This window comes from Aphelocoma coerulescens, chromosome 8, assembly GCF_041296385.1.
Source record: "Aphelocoma coerulescens isolate FSJ_1873_10779 chromosome 8, UR_Acoe_1.0, whole genome shotgun sequence".
NCBI classification, from domain to species: domain Eukaryota; kingdom Metazoa; phylum Chordata; class Aves; order Passeriformes; family Corvidae; genus Aphelocoma; species Aphelocoma coerulescens.
In genome coordinates, this window is record NC_091022.1 from 4420756 (window position 1) to 4443099 (window position 22344).

The 22344-nt window shown below is 46.2% G+C and overlaps 1 protein-coding gene and 1 long non-coding RNA gene across 2 annotated transcripts; one reads left to right on the plus strand and one right to left on the minus strand.

The window, feature by feature from the left end:
* Nucleotides 1-1903: 1903 nt before the first annotated feature.
* On the minus strand, nt 1904-8402 carry LOC138113882 (uncharacterized). Its single transcript, XR_011152373.1, has 3 exons — nt 8113-8402; nt 2334-2474; nt 1904-2142 (listed from the first exon to the last, which is right to left on the minus strand). It is a non-coding gene; the product is annotated as an uncharacterized lncRNA (long non-coding RNA).
* Nucleotides 8403-10730: 2328 nt separating this feature from the next.
* PTGS2 (prostaglandin-endoperoxide synthase 2) lies at nt 10731-18175 on the plus strand. Its single transcript, XM_069022739.1, has 10 exons — nt 10731-10815; nt 11128-11244; nt 11356-11499; nt 11921-12064; nt 12447-12628; nt 13432-13515; nt 13686-13932; nt 14835-15121; nt 15281-15428; nt 15572-18175. The coding sequence occupies exons 1-10, from the start codon at nt 10761-10763 to the stop codon at nt 15976-15978; spliced, it is 1815 nt and encodes a 604-aa protein (XP_068878840.1). The 5' UTR covers nt 10731-10760; the 3' UTR covers nt 15979-18175.
* Nucleotides 18176-22344: the final 4169 nt, after the last annotated feature.

Here is a 22344-nt window from a genome sequence, read left to right on the forward strand (position 1 = left end):
TTTACTAGGCTGGACTAAAATAATTTCAGCTCTTGTCAAAACAAAGCACTTTGCATATATTCAGGAAAAACCATTGCATTTTAAACAAAAATTATGCAAATGTGGAATACATTGTTTGCCACAAGCTTCAAATATGCTATTCCAGACCTGGAAATGGATATGGATATGCCAGGGATGGCTGTATTTAAAGACATGTTCTTTAGCAGTGCTCCTGCTCATGAATGCCGGACCCCAGGCACAACAGGGATTAGAGCTCAGGGACGAGCACTCCATCCCAAAATCAGGACTGATTCCACATACTGGTAATTTAAAAAGAAGGTAAAAAATGGCTATATCAAATCTGAAATTCAAAGTGAGAGAAAAAGATTCACCTTAAGATAAGGACAAAGCCAGTTTTTGGTGGAAAGTCCAGTTTTTAATGCATGGGAGATGAAGACTTTATTAATATTTTGGTTAAGCATCAGAGCAAAAAGGAACAGCTGAGAAAGAGTAAAATTAAAATCACTCTCCTAATTAAGTTGGAATCAGAACACCTGGGAAGGGGATGTTTGGAAATGTTCACCTGGATGAAATCCGAACGGCCTTAGGGTATGGAATGAAACACCTTACCTCAATCAACACAATTTTATGATGACTGCAAGCCTGAAGTCGTGGAGGGTTTTTTGCATAGGAAGTGGTTCCAAGTTAGTTAGATAAGTGTTATCCAGCAGTGTATGAAACCATTGGATCTGAGGAGTTCTGCAGACAGGCTTGTCTCACTCCTGTCCACCGGGAACATTTTAACTGTCCAGATTCTGATGCTGTGCCTAAGTTCTTTATTTCACACTGATCTTGCACTGCCTTGTGCTGAGGACGACTTCCAGGTAATCGGCAATCACTAAAATATTCCAGCCCAAGGATAAGTGGAGCATCCAAATCATTGCAATGTAAATCTCCAGGGAGCTGCAGAGACTTGTTTGGGAGTAGATAACAAATCACCTGATATGAAAATATTGCATGCCCAGTGGATGCAGCACACAGAAAAGGATGTAACCTGGTTACATGGTGATTCCTGCTGTGCTTTGCATTTGTTGGGGGCTTTTTCCCCGCTCAGCATTGCTCACAGTCCTGCCTTTACTCATTTACATTCATTAGTGCTACAGAGCAGGGAGCAAGAACCCTTGGGCAAGGGGCCCAGCATTCCTACTGCTCAACTATAACAGAAATGTTCTACAGGTAAGTATTTCCCTTCTTTCCTACCCTCTGGAAAGTCTATAAACATTTAAAACCCCCAGGAGCTAAGTTGCAACACTTCAGAATTATTCTGTGTGGAACGATCCATATTTGATGGATCTGGGCAGGAGCTCCAGCCTTTCACACGAGTTCAGCCAGTGGAAGTTCACGAGGTCTCTCTTGCCACATCCACACTTCCATTCCCAGCTACCCCACATGGGCCTGACCCCAGATCATCCCAGTTCATGGAGTCCAGGAGAGAGGGTAGAGGAGTGTGTTTGTGGTGAGAGGAGCCATGGGGAGCTATTTGCATGGCAGCTCTGGCCCTTACCATGGAAATTGAGTCAAGAGGAAACACAGGCGCTGCACAGAGTCAGGTGTTCTTTCCCCAGAAAGAGATGGGAGCTGCAGGCACAGAAACACTCCCTGGAACAGCAGGGAATGGCAATTCCCACCGGCCCTGCCTCCAGCTGCAGGTCTGGACACCACAGAAGGCCTGTCCCAAGCCTGTGACAGCCTTTGTGATGGCTGGAAACAGTCACATGCAGCAACTACCGATGCCTCAAAGAAGCACCAGCCCAAAATTAGCTGCCCAGACAGAGCTCTGTGCTGGTGACATAAACCCTGCTATTTCTACCCAAACCTGGCCTCCAGCCCACTGGTAACTCTCTCCAAAACAATCCCTGGAAGAATGCCATCTGAAATGAAACCCCAAAATAACACACACCACCAAACGCTGCAAAGCCCTCATTTACTTAATGAACTCCCTCCAAGCAGCACACAGAGAGGCACCAGCACAGACTTTCCACAGCTGCTGGAAGTCACTGAACCAGACAAGCTGATTGTTTTCTGTTGGGTTTGTATGAGTTATCTTCTCTACACCGGGGGTCAGGATGAGAAATAAATCCCAAGGTATAGTCAGGACCGCCTCTGGATAAACAAAAAAATAGTGGAAGAGAGTCACATCGATATTAAACCAAATTTACAACTGCTCCACAAAGCAACACCATCAAAATTCATGATATAGGATGAGTTCTGTGGAGGACAATAATTAGAACCATAAATTCACACACTTTACTTGTAAAAACAGTAATTCAGCTAGACATAAGTTAGTCCCTAACCTGGACACTTCAGTTCCTGGAACACTCTTGTGCAAGAACACATCCTCTTGGGAATCATGGGTGGACTTGATGGTCTCCAAGGTCTTTCCCAGCCTTAAGGATCCTGTGATCCCCAGTTCTGCTCTTTGCAAAGGGTTGTTCCTGCAGGCACAAGATACACCTGGCTGGCTTCAGGTTCCCCAAGACATGCAAATGGAAATGATAAGCGGATGGTGTTCCTGAAGAGGGATGACTGACACAGCTCCAGCACCGAAAAGAGACATGAGATGTTTTTCCTGGCAGATATAAACTCTCTGGCCTGTAGGTCTCTTACAATCACTGCAGGGCTTGTAGCTCCTTAATTATTTTCTATTTCTGTAATTTTGATCATTATATGTTTTCCCTAACTACACATTCTAGGGAGAGGGGTCAAAGCCAGCGAGGCTTTATCTCCTGATGAGCATCTCCAGGGCAGTTTCCCTCGGAGGCTGGATTTTAAGCCCAGCGAGCCGGCCAGGTTTTTATGCCATTGCATAATTGGCCGTCTCAAAAAGCAGAAAAGCATTTGAACAATTTCCAGATGATTTGCCTTTGCTTAGAGTCATATGTCTTGGCAAGACACAATATGATGTGATGTCTCCTTCCCAATAATTTAATTTCACTTTGAATAAAGCAGGAATTTCTCCAGTTTGTCTCTCCTGAGATGTTCATTGTCTTGATCTTGTTCTGACCTGAGTAGTTTTACTCACAATATTTCTTCAAGTGTTTCCAATTCCCACTGGTAATACAAATAATTTGAGTTTCTAGAGGCCTGTTGTGGAAAAGGGCACAGTTTTAATCTGGTTGCTGAGTCCTTTTCCCTCACCAGTAACCAGCTCATTCAATATCATTTCATCCCTTTTATCTCTTAATTTCTTCCTATTTTTTTTTTTTTAATTGTAAGGGTATGCTGGAAGTGTGGCAAAGTGACAAGCCATTGGAAAACAGTCCTGATTTAATTCTGGATGTGAAGATGAGTAGAAAGGAGCCTTGGGAGTTTGGGTATACTGCAGTGGGCAGAGCCTGCTCCGGGAGCCTCCCCACCCTGATGCAAGCCACAGCCATAATTTGTGCGGGCACTGTCCATCCCAAGGGCTGCTACGAGAGCTGTGTCATGGAACATTCTTCTCTGGCTGACACCAGATGACTCCTCCAGCCTCCAGCTGGGAAGAGCTCAAGTCAGTTTTAAAGAACTCAGTGTCTCAGTATCAATATTTGAATCCCCTCTACGCCCCAGGGAAGAGCCCAAGGGTTCCTTGGTGGCACCTTCCCTGTGGGCACTGAAGGAAGGGTCACAACAAGGAGCTGCAGCGTGGAGCTTCTCCCTTCTCAAAGCACTGGATGTCATTGCTCTGGGGAGACCTTGGAGCTCCTTCCAGTGCCTAAAGGGGCTCCAGGAGAGCTGGAGGGGGATTTGGGACAAGGGATGGAAGAAGAGGACACATGGAATGGCTTCCCACTGCCAGAGAGCAAAGATAGATGGGATATTGGGAAGAAATTGTTCCCTGTGAGGGTGCTGAGGCCCTGGCACAGGGTGCCCAGAGAAGCTGTGGCTGCCCCTGGATCCCTGGAAGTGTCCAAGGCCAGGCTGGATGGGGCTTGGAGCACCCTGGGCTAGTGGAAGGTGTCCCTGCCCATGGCAGGGGTTGGGACTGGATGGGCTTTAAGGTCCCTTCCAGCCCAAACCATTCTGGGATTCTGTGATTCCATGAAACCATGAGTTCACAGACAACGTTACTGGGTGGAACAGCAGGTTTTGCACTGTTGTAAACTGATCTGGTAAATGCTCTTGTAGGAAAAAAATTCTTATTTGCAGAAGTAATATTTCCTTTCTTTAAAGTGAATGATAAAAGAGGTTAATGAATAAAGTTAAATAAACTTTAGTACTCAAAGGCATGTTAATTGCAAGAAAGCATTACACTGAAACAATTTTCCACTCAGCAAAACCTACTTCAGTTTCCCTTATCCAGTTTAATGCCCATGTGCTGGAAGCAAAGGAAAATTCCAGATGATTGTATTTGCACAACAAAAGGGCGTGAGGCTGGATGACAGATTTCACTAAAAGTTAAGCAGGAAGTTGCTAAAAGAAAATTTTGGCATCTGCATTGAGGAGCGAAGTATTTGGAAATCTAAGGAGGGTTTTCTGTGCAGGTTTCCCACAGAAAAAAAGCATTTTTATATACAATGCTACTAAAAATGGCACAGCAGAAGCAATTACGTTAATGTGAGCTGCAGCCGGTGACCAAAAGCAGATAAAATGTCTGCTGACATTACCTTAGGTAAGGCAGTTACAAAATTTCATGACGTATTTCAGAGCTCCCTGTGATCAGATGTCCACATCCAAACACATGGAGGCTGCGTGAGGAAAAACGGGCTCTGCAAAAAATCCCAGGATCACGGGAGCAGGGAAGTTCACAACTTAACTTTGGTAACAATTGCCAATAACAATTGCAAGAAGAAAACATCCTTTTCTTCAGTCAAGGAACAACAAAAAATATTTTCCATTTTAATAGGTACCATTTATATAGGGGAAAAAAATCCTGTAGAGGAGTGTATCCAAACAAAGTCTCTGAAAAATTATTTGAAAATTAAAAAAAAGTTAAAAAAAATCCACAAATCTAATCCAGACTGTGGCTGCCAAAATCTTATGTTTATCTAATAGCTCATGTTTATGGCCTTGCCCTTTAAATTCACCATAAAAAGGCATTAAAAGCCTTGTGACCTAAAAAAAAATGGGACAGATCGTAGCTAGGATGAAATTTTCACTCAGCCTCTGCCTCAAACTACCATATAGGATAAAAATGTTGTGCTTCATCCTCCATTCATCTACACTCCTTGGAAAAAGCTTGTCCTAGAGAGCTTCGAGCTGAGTTTAAGTCATTTAGGGCTTGTTTGTCAGGAACTAGTCAGGCAGGACTGAAGTTGTGACTACCAAGAGTGCCAATGAGGAAAGGAATCATCTTGTCTAATCCACTTCATCTGAACAAACAAAACACAGTTCTGAAAGCCATTTCTGCATGGGCTTCATTCATTCTCTTTCATTTAAAATCATGGGAATTCAGTGTCTGGGCACCTCCCAAGCAAAGAGCTCAGCCTTGCTTTGGATCAGGTGGAGATCCACATTTAAGCTGAGCGAAAAGGAGCAATTGTGCTCCTGTGTTCTTTTCCTCTCTGGTTTGGTAAGAAACTGATGTGTATCACGTCGCAAGCAGTGTGCAGATGCCCTGCAGTCGTGATATAATACACGTATCTGGCAAAGAATTTGCAAAGCAAACAGGCCTAGGAGAAACCTGGGCACCACGCAGCACTGTACAGGTGTCTCATTTCACATCTCATCTCTGCAGGTAAATCTCATGTAAAGTCACTCTTCTCACCTGTTTCATTACAGCCTTTGATTTGTAACTGAGTCTGTCAAGAATGTCAGGGGATTAAAACAAGTACTTGGAGACATTAATAAAAACAGAGGCTTGGAAAGGGTTTGTTGAGCAGGGCTTACTCTATGCAGATGTTAATGATAAAATACAATCTTTCATATTGAAAAGCATTCCTTAGAGCTCTTACTGGCTTGCAAATAAAACACAAGCTGTGGATTTATGTCATTTTCCAGCAGCTGAAGTCCAAAGGGAAGCTGCTTTAAAAAGGGAATAAAAAAGGGGTGTGCTGATTTGGGCATAGCCTAGTTTTTAGTAGTGGGGGAGGGCCACAGAGGTGGCTTCTGTGAGAAGCTGCTGGAAGCTTCCACCATGTCCAGCAGAGCCAATCTCTGATGGTTCTGAAGATGGACTTGCTACTGGTCCAATTAGAGGGGTTGGTAATGCCTCTGAGATGACATATTTAAGAAGGCAATCAAAATGGCACGGGGGCAGTTTTCCCAGTGGCGGTGAGCCACTGCCAGGGCATCCTGGCACAACCCGTGGCAAAGCACCACTGTGGCTGCCGCCATTTTGGCGTGGCCCATGGCGAACCTCACCTGCCTGGCCCTCCCTAGCCAGCTGTGCCATGGGCAGAAGGGCAGGGGCAGCAGTAGCTTCTCCTTCCCAGCGCCCCACATGAAGAGAGGCGTTAAACAGCACCAGCACTGCAGCAGCCACCACTGTCTGTGCGGTGGCGGCGGGGCCACGTGGCCAGCAGCAGAAACACGGCAAGCAGTTCCCCGATGCAGAACCTAGACGAGATCAACCTCTCGGCACTGCGAGATGCTGCAAGAATCTTTGAATTAGTGACACTTGTTGACAGTGATACCTACAAGCAGCAATTTTTCTTCTAGTCAGAGAAAGAGAAGGAAGTGAGAACATATAGAGAAAGACAACATGGCAGCACCAAGGTCAGTGAAAACAAAGAGGGGGAAGAGGTGCTCCAAACATCAGAATCTAAATTCCTCTGCAAGCCATGGTGAGGATGATGGTGAAACAAACTGTCCCCCTGTAATCCAGGAAGTCCACGGGGGATGCAGAGATCCACTCGCAGCCCATGGGAGAAGTGCTCACGCTGGAGCGGATGGATACCAGAGGCTGATCCAGTGGGAGACCTGAATAGAGAGAGAGGGCCCCTGCTTCCAGAGATCAAGAGAGCCCCTGCTTCCAAACTAGAGCAGCCTTTCCTTAAAAGACTGCACACTGTGGATGAGTGACCCACACCACAGCAATTTTGGGAAGACTGTTTGCCCATGGGAGAGACCCTATGGCATAGCAGAGGAAAGAGTCCTCTCCCTGAGCGAACAGAAGAAGATCCCAAGTAACGAACTGACCAAACCTCCATGCCCTGTCTCCTTGCACTGTCGGTGGGAAGGAGGGAGGGCCTGGGGGGGAAAAGGTGTTTTAAAGCTTATTTTACTTCTCATTGTCCTCCTCTGACTCTGTTAATAATAAATTTACTTTACACCTTTAAATTTGATCCTGTTTTGCCCTTAGAATATTTTCTCCCAATCCTTATCTAAACTCATGAGCCCTTCGTTTTTTTCCCCTTCTGTGTCCAACTATAGCAGAGGAGAGTGAATGAATGGTTTTCTTGGGAGCCTGGTGTTTTAACCAGTGTCAAACCATGACAAAGGGGACTCAAAGTTGCTCAGGTCTTGCCTAAGTCTGATGTAGATTTTTGTGCCACCCACCTATTTTTTTGTACATTTTAAAAAAATACAATTCCAGGAGTAAAAACAACCCCAACTGAAGCTGATTTGGATAACAAGGTATGCTCCATTTCCCTACACAACGACTGATGTCCACAGGTGCCCCCCTGAGGTGAGTTCCCAGCTCACCCTCCCGCTCCTGGTCCCCCTGGAACAGGTGTGTGCGTGCAGCCCCAGCCTGTGCACAAACATTCCTTTCCAATCACTGTCCATGGGATTTCTCCTGAGGGCAATGCAGTCCAGCTCCCAGCTCTCACACCCTCTATATTCATATGTATTTTTGCCTGGAACTGATTTGTGTTCTGAACACTTCCAAAATTGCGGTAGCCTGGAAACCCCATAAATGAGGCACCTTTTCACTGCGATTTTCCTGGGGAAAATAAGCAAACCTCCCTTGTCTCCAAGCCAGGTAATGAGCACTTTTGTTTTCCAGTACAACCCAGGGTGCTAATGAAACTGAGACCCAAGTGACCAGAATGCTCCGTGAGGACACAGCAGGAAGAGACAGACAAGTGCAGCGCAGTTGCCTGGCCAGGGTGATCCCATGAAAGCACAAAGCAATTTCATAATCAAACCCATCTGTTAACAGAGTTCTGATACTGCAAAAGGCACAAACAGGAGCTTAAAGACACCGACTTCCCCCGGAGGTCCTTCAGTTCTCAAGAACATTTTCGGAACATCCAGGATTGTTATCGTATCTGTGTCTGATCAGCCTCGGAGTGTTCTTCCTTCTGGAGCAACGTATCCAAATTGAGACAGCAAACTTCAGATTGAGCTCCTTCTGCCATAAAAGAGCAGGAAAAAGGCACAGAGCAAATGAATCTGGTTCACCTCTCAGGAAACTACTGCGCTGTAAAACATGAGATTTCCACAGTCACAAAGGGAGGGAAAATATTTCAAACAAATTAAAAAGGCTTAAGGATAAATTAAGTGCTAGTTCAGCTGAGTTCAGCTGAGCCATTGCAATATGGAGCCGCACCAGTGCCGAGGGACAATGTTTTCCCTGTTGCCACTCCATTTCCCTTTCTTTTGATGGCTTTACTGAAGCATGTCAATCCTTACGGGTCACCATATCCTCTGTCCCAAACCCTTGCCTTGGAAATTTATGCAGTTAAACCTAAAATAGAAACAGGAACAGCTTCAGGGAATTGCCTCCTCCAGAAATGTCAGCAAATGCAAAAAGGCTGAGGCTGACGAAGGTTCTTTGTTCCAAAGGCTACTTACCTGGACCAAAGGGTACTTCAAGTAATAGAAAGAAAAATAACACTAATTCTTTGCAAAGATGGTTTATGTGCAAAAAACCAAAAGAGCACTTAGTTGATGCATACAATCTCCACCTGGTGGTGAATCCTGCCACAGCAAACTTCCATTTCTAAAAAAAATTCTCTTTCCTACATAAAACCAGTTCTTTACCCGAGACAGTCCCAAAGCAACGAGTGGGGAAAGGTAGCCATCAGAGAAGCAGCACTATTGTATCTCCGTGATTTTTCATTATTTTGGAAAGCTGAAGAGACCCTTCAAGTCTGCTGCAGCTGGCAGGCACAAAAATGACCTTCCCCAGCCAAAATCAGACTCGAGAGAGCTCAGAGGTGGGGGAGGCTGACTGGTTTTCCAGCTGCAGAAGTACTGCTTCCCAAGGGGAATCATCCTCTCCAAAGACTGGAGTTCTGCCCGGTTTCTTGGTTTACATATTGGTTAATTATAATAATTGAAAACTTTAAGCATCATCAGTTATCTATTATCTCCAGGGTCCTCTAAATCATAGCACAATATTTGTATTTTCATTTCATTTGTATTATCATTTTAGGGGTGATTGTCTGGCTGCACATAATTACTTCAGTTGTCCCCTTAATGTTGCCGGTTCTACATTCTAGAAACATTTTCCTATGCACTTTATTAAACACAACATCTCATTTGCCTGCTGTTTGCAGTAAAGTCTTAACACATGACAGCATCCACAAAAGCTTTGTGAAATGGAACAAAATCAGTGTGAGATGGACATGAAATGTATGAAAATGTGTGTAGACCCTTGATCTGTAGTGCTGGGAATACTATAGCCTGATCCACTGGATAACCAGCATTCCGTAATTAATTGATATGGGTTATGCAGGAACAAAATATCACTTTTTTACACTTGATAAGACTGAGCAAGACGTGGATGTGGCCCCCGGTTAAGCACAGGCTGCTGACAGCCATCCTCTGCTTGAGTGTCTGACCCAGCCCATGGTTTCTGCATGCAAATGTATAAATAAATATTGTCTGCCTTCTCTTGATTATGCAGCCTTTTGTGTACCAGTCCTAAAACATCCAGGAAGACCCACTACAGTTGTACACAAATTACTCACTGACCACAACACACTTTGGGGCTAAAAATAAGATTGTGTTTAAATCGGCCTGAATCCACTTTCTGTCAAGTCACTGCAATTAGCAATTCAAACCCCATCACAAGCTATCTTTGTGGAAGCAGCAGTGGTTTTTTGGAGTTTGATGCGGAACCTCGAGGGCGAAAGTGCAACTCCCCACTGCACGGTTGCACAACTGCATGACATCCTCCTGCTTTCATCGTCGTTCCTCACGCAAGAGGGACTAAAAATAGTAGCTAAAGCGTCCTGATTAATAAAAAATAATCTATGACCAAAAGATAAAGCATTCTCAAAGATATTAGGGAAATTTTGTTTACAGTGCAACTATACGATGGGGGAGGTGGGGGGGGGTGGGGAGTGGTGGTGGTGAATTTTAAAGGAAAAGCGCTGGGGAAAAGCCATTGTTTGTTCCAAAAATGCCTAATAACAGGATCTGGTCTTGCCAGACACACTAAATTCCCTAAAACTAAACTAAAACTAAATTCCCCCCAGCATTCCTTCCTTCCCGCTCTGTGTGGCGCTTTGCAGCGCGAGTGCTCTGCAGCCCGTGTGTAATCACAGCCCTCCGACCTCCTGCCTAATGAATTAAATACATAATAAATGGTCGATCAGCGGAACCCCGCGCTGGCAGGAGCTCGCTGTGCCGCGGTGCCCGCCCCGTGCCGTCCCTCAGCCGCTGACAGCGGCCGCCCCTCATACCTGCGCCGAGCGGGGCCGCGCCGAGCGGGGCCGCGCCGAGCGGGGCCGCGCCGAGCGGGGCCGCGCCGAGCGGGGCCGGGGCGGGCCGAGGAATTCCCGGTTTGGGCTTCCGGCCAGTGACTCAGCCGTGCTCGCTCTGCCCCGGCATAAATAGAGGAGGTGAAGTAGGGGCTGGCACAGAGAGCTGCCGAGCCAGCCCCGCCAGCCCAGCCCAGCCCCGCCATGCCGCTGCTGCCCCTGGCCCTGCTGGCCGCGCTCCTGGCCGCCGGCCGCGCCGGTGAGTCCGCCCCGCGCTCCGGATCAATGCACGCTTTGCCTTCTTGCTTTTTGTGCTCCTCGCTCTCTTGCCATTTCTCTGGTGTGTGTGGGTGCCAGGCCCTGTGCGGGGTGATCTCCCCTTCTCTTGCGCTTTTTAAAGCTGCTCCCTGGTAGCCCAGAGGTTACCGTGGATGGATGAATGGATGGATGGTCGCTGTGATGCCTTCCTGATCAGCATTAAACTCCAGGGCATTCTCGTTCGTTGTACAAAGTCCTGGGAAGGTGGGAGTGCATTGCAGAGGTGCTAACCCGAGCTCTGGTTCCCCCGCAGCCAACCCCTGCTGCTCGAACCCCTGCCAGAACAGAGGCGTCTGCATGACCGCGGGGCCCGATCGCTACGAGTGCGACTGCACCAGGACCGGCTTCTACGGGCAGAACTGCACCACTCGTGAGTATCCCACACCCCTCTCCGTGGAACTGGAACGCGTAATCCAATTCCAGCATTGCAGGTTATCCTCCATGAGCTGATTGATAATGACCTTCCCATTGTCTCTCGCAGCGGAATTCTTCACGTGGCTGAGGCTATCACTGAAACCATCACCAAACACTGTCCACTACATCCTCACCCACTTCCAAGGAGCCTGGAATATCATCAACAACATTCCCTTTTTACGGGACACTATTATGAGATATGTACTAACATGTAAGTGTGGATTGTTTCTCCCAGTCTTCTTAAAACTTACTCCAGGATATTGTGTATAAATCAAGCAGCCTAAATTGCACTAAGGTTAAAACACCAAAATTTAAGACTTCTGCATGATGCAGACTTGTATGAAACATGCTGAAGTGCAACTTGATTCTACTTTCTGCAAGAGTCCAGAATTTGCTGATATGAATTTAGCACCCAATTGCTCATATTAGTAGTGAGATCCACCTGATAAACCAGGATCCAGTCCTGTTATTCAGTAACTGTAATCATATTTAACATCAGTAACTGTAATCGTATTTAACATCAGTAACTGAGTTGTGTGGAATTTACAACTGCTGCCAAATATATGGAAAAGATCTGGCTTTGTGATTTACTTGTACAGTTAAAAACAACCAAATATTTATTTGTCTTTCAGCAAGATCACACTTGATTGACAGCCCACCAACTTACAATAGTGACTACAGTTACAAAAGCTGGGAAGCTTATTCCAATCTTTCCTACTACACGAGAAGCCTTCCACCAGTAGGACTTGACTGCCCAACACCAATGGGTGTTAAAGGTGAGGGATAAACCAGACACATAATGATTGCTTGGTCTTTTCTAAGAAGAAAAAATAATTAGAAGTTCTTATGGGACCTGCTTGTCTGTAGCCTTTTTTCAGTATAGTTGACTTTAAGAATAACCATATTTTGGATATATTGTGTAAAGATCTAAAAGATAATTATTCTGGTTCTTGCTGTTGAGTTACATGCTAAAGCAGGGAACTTAGAAATTTCTAATAAAATCAAGAAAGTGAGCATAGAGAAGTAGGTAATTCCCCTTGTTTGTATGCTGCTGTCATTCAATATTCCACTGAAAGTCTAAAGCTTTTTTGTTAGGGATAAACTTCAGTATTGCATAAAGGGTTGTCTTGAGTATCTCACTGTCTGTTTCTCCCACAGGTAAGAAAGAGCTCCCGGATTCGAGTCTGATCGTGGAGAAGTTTTTGCTGAGGAGGAAGTTTATTCCTGACCCGCAAGGCACAAACGTGATGTTCACGTTCTTTGCCCAGCACTTCACGCACCAGTTCTTCAAAACGGACCACAAGAGGGGCCCTGCCTTCACCAGAGCGCTCGGCCACGGGGTACGGTCACTTCTGGGGACATGGCTCGTGCTCTTCGGGAGCTGCTGAGTGGCTGGAATGGCCAGAATGGCATCCTGCGGGTTGCCAGGGGACAAACACCTGTGCGCACACTGTGCCACAATCCCATGGGATTACCTCTTCTGCAACTGCTCCTCAGGCCAAATTCTGCTGCTGGGCAGTGTCTCTTCCTGGGTGAGAACCACGCGCTCTGCCGAAGTGGTTCTGTTTAAAATACCTGTCCAGTGATCTCTTATTATTCCCAAAAATCTGCTTTCCTAAAGCATGTTAGATGTAGTGAGTATCCAAAACTTCTCTGGACTCTGTCGGTTCCAAAGACCTATATCCAGTACTGAAGTATTGCTTGTGTACTGCTAATAGCCTTAGTTTAAAAAGAACTTCAAAAGCAGACTTGGATTTAGGATCTTTACCTACAAGATAGGCAGCCTTTGAACAAAGAGTTCTTCACTATAAGTGTTACTTGTATGTCCAAATCAGAGCTATAAACTGTGTGTGTATATATAGAAAGCTGTCTGCATAGTAGAAAGTTGCTGACACTTTAAACAGAGTCCTTTTAAATTGCCAATGTAACAATCTCCTCTTACGCAGAGATGGCTCCAGTTGCCAGGAAATAATTTGGCTTCATCTTAAATATTGGTGCATGATACTTATAAGGTAGCAGTAATGTAATTAAAAGGTAAACATCCAGGGGGTGAACTCCTATTGGTATCCATAGAAGTGGGACCTGTCCTAAAATAGCAAAAAATGCAGGTTGGCTTCATGTCCCAAATGTTTTTATTTTATAGGTGGACTTGAACCACATTTATGGAGAGACTCTGGAGAGACAACTTAAACTGAGACTTCGAAAGGATGGAAAGCTGAAATACCAGGTATGTCTTAGCTCAGAATTCCTACCTTCTTACTGGATGGCATAGATTTCCTAAATTAGTGCTGTGTGAATGGTGTAGGTGATCTAAAGTGTGAGTCAGAGCTGAGAAAGCCGACAGAGCTTAACCAAAGTACCATAGCTCAAAACTCCTGGTGTTTCCCCCACGCACAGATGATCGATGGAGAAATGTACCCACCGACGGTGAGGGACACGCAGGCAGAGATGCTGTACCCACCCCACGTGCCCGAGCACCTGCAGTTCTCCGTGGGGCAGGAGGTGTTCGGGCTGGTGCCGGGGCTGATGATGTACGCCACGATCTGGCTGCGCGAGCACAACCGCGTCTGCGACGTGCTCAAGCGCCAGCACCCCGACTGGGACGACGAGCAGCTCTTCCAGACCACCCGGCTCATTCTGATCGGTGAGGGCCACTGCTGCTGTGTGGAGCTCCAGCTCAAGCCTGCAGAGCTGGAGTGAGGGGCAAGCTATCCCATAAACTGGGGTGTGAGTGGCTTCTTCGTGGCCTGTCGCTGGGGTTGTGTTGAGGTGCAGCTTCCCCCCAGCTCTGCTAAAGATGAAACTGAAGAAGACTCAGGGACACTCAATTCCCTTTTCTGAGGGAAGCAGAACTGAAAGCAGTGAAAAGACAGGAAGCTCAGGTTCCTTTCTCAGAGAAAGCCTGTGAGGCTGGATGACCTCAGGCTCCCTGATGTGGGATTTTGGGGGTTTTTCACCTTAGGGTTGGGTCAGCTTAGGTATGCTTCAAAAGAAAGGCTAAAGTTCAGGAGGTTCTGAAAAATGTAACTCTGCATAGTTCTCCTGTCTAATTGTATGCCCAGTGGTATTTCATCTTATGTAAATGGTGATGTGGTCTAAGCTGGAAAAAACCTTGCCTCAATTGAAACCATAAACCAAGACAGTTGTATTAAGTAGTTCAGAAGCTGAGATTTGCTTTCAGACATCAAGTTTCTTCATTATCCCCTCCCTTTCTGCTAGAGAGATATTGTGTGACTGAACACAAAGTAAATACTGGTGTGTGCTGTTCTGTGGAGGGTGCAAGGAATTGTGTCTTTGGAGGGTGGGAGGGGGAAAACAGGCTGTAGAAAACACCTCACTACCCACAGCCCAGAACTCTTGGGACCTGAAGTACTGTTCCAGCCCTTAGTCACATAAAATACATGAATTGCTCTATAGGAGAGATTACAGGAAAGTGTTTGTTGTCCTGATCACTGAAGTATATTTTAGAACAGTTCAGAAATTGTGTTCTCCTTGCCACTGAGGAGAAGCAGTGCTAACGTTCTCTCCTATTCCTTTGTCCAACAGGAGAGACAATCAAGATTGTTATAGAGGACTACGTGCAGCACCTGAGTGGGTACCACTTCAAGCTGAAGTTTGACCCCGAGCTGCTGTTCAACCAGAGGTTCCAGTACCAGAACCGCATCGCAGCCGAGTTCAACACCCTGTACCACTGGCACCCGCTGCTGCCCGACACCTTCCACATCCACGACCAGGAGTACACCTTCCAGCAGTTCCTCTACAACAACTCCATCATGTTGGAGCACGGCCTCTCCCATATGGTCAAATCTTTCTCCAAGCAAAGTGCTGGCAGGGTAGGTCCTTCCTCAAGTTGATGGTGAACCGACAGAGGCATGAGCTGGGGGTGGGACAAGGGAACGGGATAAAGCTATTTAAAACTAATCACTGGAAAGTCACAACTTCCTCGTGACTCATATCAGGAGATCTTACAGCTTTTCCTCTTTCATGAACAGGTTGCTGGTGGGAAGAACGTTCCTGCTGCAGTACAGAAAGTGGCAAAGGCCTCCATTGACCAAAGCAGGCAGATGAGGTACCAGTCCTTGAACGAGTACAGGAAACGCTTCATGCTGAAACCATTCCGATCCTTCGAAGAGCTTACAGGTAACAGTCCTCATCCCTCCCAGCAAATGAGAGACATTGTCTTAAAATGCCCGCAGAGTCCTGCAGTGTCATTACTGGGCTTGAGCAGGACAGTCTGGCATGGAAAATGGGATTTTTCCACTTAGATTTTTTACTCGTTGCAGGAGAAAAAGAGATGGCAGCGGAGCTGGAGGAGCTGTACGGGGACATCGATGCCATGGAGCTGTACCCAGGCCTGCTGGTGGAGAAGCCCCGGCCTGGGGCCATCTTCGGCGAGACCATGGTGGAGATCGGGGCGCCGTTCTCCCTGAAGGGGCTGATGGGCAACGCCATCTGCTCCCCCGAGTACTGGAAGCCCAGCACCTTCGGGGGCAAGGTGGGCTTCGACATCGTCAACACGGCCTCCCTGCAGAAGCTCATCTGCAACAACGTGAAGGGCTGTCCCTTCACTGCCTTCCACATCCTGCCTCCCGAGCCCACCAAGGCCACGATTAACGTTAGTACCTCAAAAACTGCCATGGAGGATATCAACCCCACACTCCTGCTGAAAGAGCGCTCTTCAGAGCTGTAGAAACCCAGCTATCTATCTATTTATTTATTTAACTATGTTATTTATTCTATTTATGGCTTAGTATTTAAAAAACCAACTTGAGCATCTTCACTGTGGGGGTTGCCTTAAATTCCTTACCTGAGGTAAGGCTTCCATTTACAAAAGGGATTTTCTGTGTTTGAGCTTGACAGTGCTGAATCCCTTGTTTAAAGTCTTCTGTAACAGAACAATGTATTCCAAAGTGGATAAAGGTTCCAACTTCTTTTTACTATTGTTTTAATACTTGATGAAGGGTAGGGGTGGTGATTCTGTCTAGCAGTTTTCATAGGTCACGTAACACTACAAAAGCAACTTTTTTTCTCAGCAACTTGAAAGCAGCTATTGAGCTAAAAGTACAAGAAAAAATCTGACTTAATGAAAACTGCCAGAAGAGATTATGGATTTCATATGAGCACTCAAAAATTAACAAAAAAAAATACTTGAGACTCACTTCTTTATGTAAGGTCAGAAAATGCATTGCATTTGTTGTTGATACTACCTCTCCCTCATTGCAGATAGGGCACTTTGTATCATAATTTAATGTCTCTTATGTACAAATCCACTTCTGGATTTAGATGAAAGTAAATTTTTTTTACAACTTTTTTAAAAAATGTTTTAATGTTTTAAATATTTAAAGAAAATAGTACTTTTCCTGGATTCTACTTCTTTTTGAAGGAAGTGTGACAGATGTATTAGTTGTGTAAGGGTGTGAGAATGAGATACTGAGCTTAGCAGTAACTGACTCCCAGGCTGCAATACAAGGCTGCTTGCATTTGGATAGGGATGTTTTTATTATATAACTTTGGGGAGGTCCTAAACTTAGCCCAAGGCACTGGGATTCTTTTCATAGCTGTAGTTCTCTGGTCTACTTGATAATGTAATTTTAATGTCTGTCACTCTAAGGACAGGAGGACAGTATAGCTGGAGTTAGGGTGTGGCTGTGGCTTTGTGCTCCCAAAACCAGGGGGCTGTAAACTGAGCAGCTCTGTAAATACACAGAGAAGTGAACACAGAAGAGATTCAAGCAGCACTTCCAGACACAGAAGGTAGCTCTGCCTATGTGCACAAGCTGTATGTGCAATTTGTACTTCTATTTATTGGGGGGTTAGGGGGCAAGGGAGGGATAATGTTTTATTTATGATTTATAAACAGAGGCATTTTAAGTAAGTGGCTTAAGCTTCTTTAAAACTGGCCAGCACAAAATCTCCTAGATGTATTTGTCCTGATCCAGCACTAAAATATCTAGTCTCATCTGGGCACATAGGGATCTTGTACCAGCACTTCAGACTTTGCATGTAAGGGTATCTTTTTTTAATTTCTAGAGAGGAAATGTAGAAGATGATCTTCCCATAAAAACAGCTGGGGAACTATAGGGAAAAAGAAAATGTCACATCAGACTGGAGTAGAGCAGCAACCTGGTATTCTGTGCCCCTGCCCAAAATTCCTTGACTACTTGTGGAAAAGGACTTGAGTTTTCCATTTCATCTGAACTCTCAAGCACTTGTAGAGGCTTGTGCATTGTACCAGCTCTGGCAGTAGTGTAGTTTGTCTGTGGCTTCTATTTCCATGGATTTGTGTAGAGCCAGCCATGCCTCGTGCTGGGTAGGTCTGTAGCTGTGGCTGTGAACAGCAGAACCAAGCTCTCCTGCAGCCATTGATACCAGTGACTGGTCTGGGGTGGTCCTTGGTATGGATGCTGTGGGAGCAAGAACGGCTTTTGTTTTCCTTTTTCTATGTGAGGCACGAAGAAGGGAAAACCTTCTCTCCCCTTGCAGCCAAAGGTGCTCAGTACTGTATGTGCTAATGAGTGAACACTGCTCGGACACTTGTTCGTCGTGCAATTGTCCATCAGATCCAGCTCTGGGCACCCTTCAGAGCACCCTTCTGCCATTAACCCAGGAACAGGGTTTGGCTGAGAGGCAAAGGGAGGCAAGTCTGGACAGATCAAGTTATTTTGGGGTAGGTACAGAGGAATTCCTCAGACCATCTCACTTGAGTTAAGTTACAGGCTGCTTCAGCAAGGATTCCTGTGCACTCTGCGTTTTGTATTCCACAGCCTCTAAATGTGGATGTTTGAGATTATTTATTTAAAATTCTGTGAATTGTTTTTCACTTTATTTTTGTAGGACAACAATGTTGTTAAAATGCAATTGTTTATACAAATAAATTGAAAACATTACCTTTATGGGCTCCTTTGTGTTTTCCTTCAGCAGTGTTTAGGATGGATCCGTTCTTTAATTGATTACATGGAGAATTACAAGGCATTACCAGCAGCACTAAATTCTCTGGTGTGTCAAACCCAAGACCTGTAGCTTAAATTGCCCAAATGGAGTAATTTTTGTCCCTTTGGCCTCAAGTGAAAAGGGATTTCACTGTTCCATCCCTGGAAGAGCCAGCTCCTCTTATCTACAGTGCAGATGCCAGCACTGCCCTGGCAGCTTCAAAGGGAAAGTACAATATTGGAGTTGCACAACACCGCCTTGGTGTAACTGACTTCCCTTCCTCACTTCCCTTTTCCCAGGCTAGAACAGTCCAGAGCTGTTTCCTTTCATGCTTGGCATTCTCCAGAAGGGGAAACTGCTTTGGAATGCAAGTGACCACTGGACCACAGCAGGGCTGTTCTTCCTAAAAGCTGGAGCGGGAGCTTGGACAATGTGTCCCTCTCTTGCAGTGAGCACCTTCAAGGCCACCCAGCCTCTTCCCTATGTTTTCACCTCTGGTGAGGAATGAGTGGAAGCTGGGAAGGAGACATCCCAGGGGATTGCTGTACTGCCTGTCACTCACCAGCTGCACCAGCCTCTGACCAAGTGTCACCTCAGTCCCCCACAATCATCCCACTGCTGACTGCCCCCAGTACTCCCCCATCCCAATATTGGTGCCCTGTCCTCTCACAGCCTCTGCCTAGAGACCAACCCCAGAGCCACAGTCCTTCACTCAGAGTCACCTTCCTTCCAGCCACCCAAAGTCCTCTTTGGTCCAAGCTCATCCCAGTGTGCCACAGGTCAATATTCCCAACAACTCTCCAGTCCTGAGAGTGTGACAGTTCTGCTTTGGAGCTCGTTTCCATCTCCACAGGTGTGCAGTTCCTTTGCACTCTTTCTGTAGCCAGGCACCCAAACACCTCCAGCAATTCTCCTCAACACACAGTTCTCATCACTTCAGTGACCATCTTCAGCCCCCAAAATGCAGTGTCCTGAGGACCCCTGCAAAAGCATCGCTTCAGTGCCTCTCCTGGCTGTGGGTGAATGGGGGCAGGTACAGACCACGTGTGGGGCTTTTTTCCTTTAACACCCAGTCAGCTCATTGTCCCCACAAGTGAATTGCCACATCCCTGTTTTGGGAGGAAGCTGAGCAGGGGAGGAGTGAAGACAAGGCCAGTGGTTTCAGTGGGAGAGGATGGGCAGTGATCAGGCAGCTGCAGGGTCATCCATGAAGAAGGTGTTTTGGGTGACTGCTGCCCTAATTAGGGAAGGGCCAGCCCGGATGGATTCGAGCATGATGGCTGAGATAGCTTGATAGAGGAGGAGCTCCTCCTTCCCTCTGAGCAGGGGCATGTCCTGATGACACAAAAGGCAAGAATGTTCCCCAGAGGAAACCTGCCCTGCCAAATTCTTGCTCCCCAGCCTGGGTTGAGGGAACTGTTTCACCCAAGGCAGTGTGATAAAGGAGGGGGACTCAGCAGGAAGTCCATCCAGGCTCACGGGAGCTCCATGCTTTGGGAGGAGGTCACCTCCCATCCCTGCCAAGGGCTTTCCCCAGTGTCACTCACTCTCTGCCCTTTGCACAGGAATTCCTTACGCGTGCTGAGTCGGAGCCCTGACCAGACTGGGCTCTGCACCTGAGCTGAGCTGAGCTGAGTTGACCTTTACACTGAGCTCCCAAGGCAGCTGCTCTTCCAGATTCCAGGAGACCTTTCTGTAACAAATGGCCACAAGAAAATAGTCATTTGGTTTTCAGCATCAGTGCAGAAAAGTCAACAGGTGTCTTGGCTGGAGAGAGAGAATGAAATAGGTGAACAGCTCTGGAAAGCTTATTGAAAATCTGTGCTGTTTCCTTTGGAAGACCAGGAAGGAAGACACTTAAACGTCGTAGGACTGTATATATAGGACAGAAAAGAGCAGGCTGTAGCTCTATGCTCTAAATATGGAAAAGGAGGTGAACTGAGACACCCTACCCGCTTTGCTAAAAGGCATGAAAAGAGCCACACAAGGCAGAAATGCAGCGATATCCGAAAGGAATATCATAGGGAAGAAGTCTCCTTGGAAAGAGCTGAATGCTCCTCTTTCTTTAATCTGCGATTTCAGTCTGCAAATAACACATTGAGGAGCAACAGGATTGGATTCAATTTGTAATTCGTTCCTCTGATCCTCTTGTTTTTCCTATTAGCATAAAATTTCTGAATTATGTGCTTACTTATAGAGTAAGTCCAGATATTTTCATCGATATTGGCAAGATACTGATCACAAACAAAACCAAACCCAACCAAATTTTCCATTCTGCGATTTTCTTGTCTGGAAATCCTGAGTCTGCACTGAAAATCTCAGCGTTCACTTCCAGCCAAAGCTCGAGAAAGCAGAGCCAGAGGTGGCCTGGGCACGTTGGGAGCTGAGCACCTTTGGGAGAGGGAACCTGTTAAAGCTGGTGAGATCTCTCCAGTTTGCCACTGGGAGAGGGCAGGGTGCAAAGCACTCCAAATTTGACTCATGCTGCTTACTTTTCATCCTGCGGGTGTTCCCCATCGGAGAGAAAGCAAGGCAGGGAAACCCTAAACCTGGGGAAAGAAGGCAATGTTCAAAGCATCTGCTTTCAAACCAACCCACTCCATGCCCCCTGAGGATCTCTGGATCAATGCCCCATCCCTGGAAGTGTCCAAGGCCAGGCTGAACAGGACTTGGAGCAAGCTGGACACCTGGAAGTGGCAGGGAGGGTAGAGATGATATTTTAAGTCCCTTCCAACCCCAACCTATCTGGTTTTCTATGATTCTGTTCAGCCCATAGCAGGGCACATCTACAAAAAGTTGAAAATACTTTGCATCTTCTAACCAACTGCAACCCTAATATATCTATATTTTTGTTTTGTTTTGTTTTTCAATGTTAAATTACTTAACACTTACCAGAAGGGCACTGGTAAAACACAAAGTGTCACACAACCAGGAGCATCCTGCTTGCAAGTGCCTCAAATCTTTACTTAATAGAACCACAGAATCAGTAAGGTTGTAAAAGACCCTGAAGATCAAAGTAGCAGCTCGTTCTTCTGTCTCAGGACAAACCCCAAAATCCTTCCAAGGCCCTGTGGGAGCTGCATTCCTGCTCTGTATTTTATTTTCTTGCAGTAACCAGGTGTAGCCCAGGCTCACTCCGAGGTGGATGTAGGTGTGTGCGAGCATCCCTGTCCAAACCTGCCCTGCTGACAGGGAACTTTTAACACCCATTAATTTGCCCCAAAAGTGCCGCATTTGCGGTTGACTTTCCTCTGGGAGCACCTGAAACCTTTGAAACACGCACACCCCAAAATTGCTAAAAGCGTGAAAGCAATGCCCAGGAGACTGAGCAGCTGGGGGCGTGGGAAGGCCTGTTCCCCAAATGGTCTCGTCTTCCTTTCCCCTTTAGGAGATGTAGCCAAAGGAATTATTCCATAGGCATTCATCAAGGGAACACTGTGCAAGCCACACAGGCTTCAGCTAACAGGGATATCCCTGAATTTAGGAGGTGGGAGGTGAAACCAAGACCACAAGAAGCACCACGACTTTGGGGTAAAAACCCAGCAAAAGGATCTTTTAATATGATTCTAAGCCCTGAAACTGCAGTGATCCATGACAGAGCAACAAAACACGGCTGTTCTCCGGCAGCTCCAAAACCCTGCCCTGAGAACTGGCACAGCTCAGTGTCCTCGCAGTTGTGGCTTTCCAGCCTGTTGCCTAGACAAGGTTAATTAATCCTGCCTAACACATAATGGCAGAGTTTCTTAGCAGTGGTAGGTACTCATTAAAGCAAATCCTGGCTGAGCTGGCACAGAGGTGAAATAACAGCTCTTACACAAGGCGAGGATGTTCCATGTGGTGATGCCATCACATCCAGAGCTATTACGTCCAGAGAGGCAGGGAAGGAGAGCCCGTTCCACCTAAATCAGGGCTGGGATTTTTGTAGCATGGAGAATTTCAGTGAAAGCAGGAAAAAAGAAAACATTTTAAAATTAGAAATGGACTGAATTTTCTGAGTGTCCAATGAATTGGTAGAATTTCAGGCAGACTCAGGATGTGTTTCTGGCAGTGGGACAGCAAACCATCTTTTCACTGCTTGCTAGGTCTAGTGTTTCAGTGTTTGTCATCGTAACTGACCCAGGCTGGA

What these genes read in the sequence shown, in the direction of transcription:
- PTGS2 (XM_069022739.1), top strand. Translation starts at nt 10,761, where the DNA reads ATGCCGCTGCTGCCCCTGGCCCTGCTGGCCGCGCTCCTGGCCGCCGGC. An exon ending in CCTGGCCGCCGGCCGCGCCG is followed by an intron (nt 10,816 to 11,127) that starts GTGAGTCCGCCC and finishes GTTCCCCCGCAG; the next exon opens with CCAACCCCTGCTGCTCGAAC. An exon ending in CCAGAGCGCTCGGCCACGGG is followed by an intron (nt 12,629 to 13,431) that starts GTACGGTCACTT and finishes TTTATTTTATAG; the next exon opens with GTGGACTTGAACCACATTTA.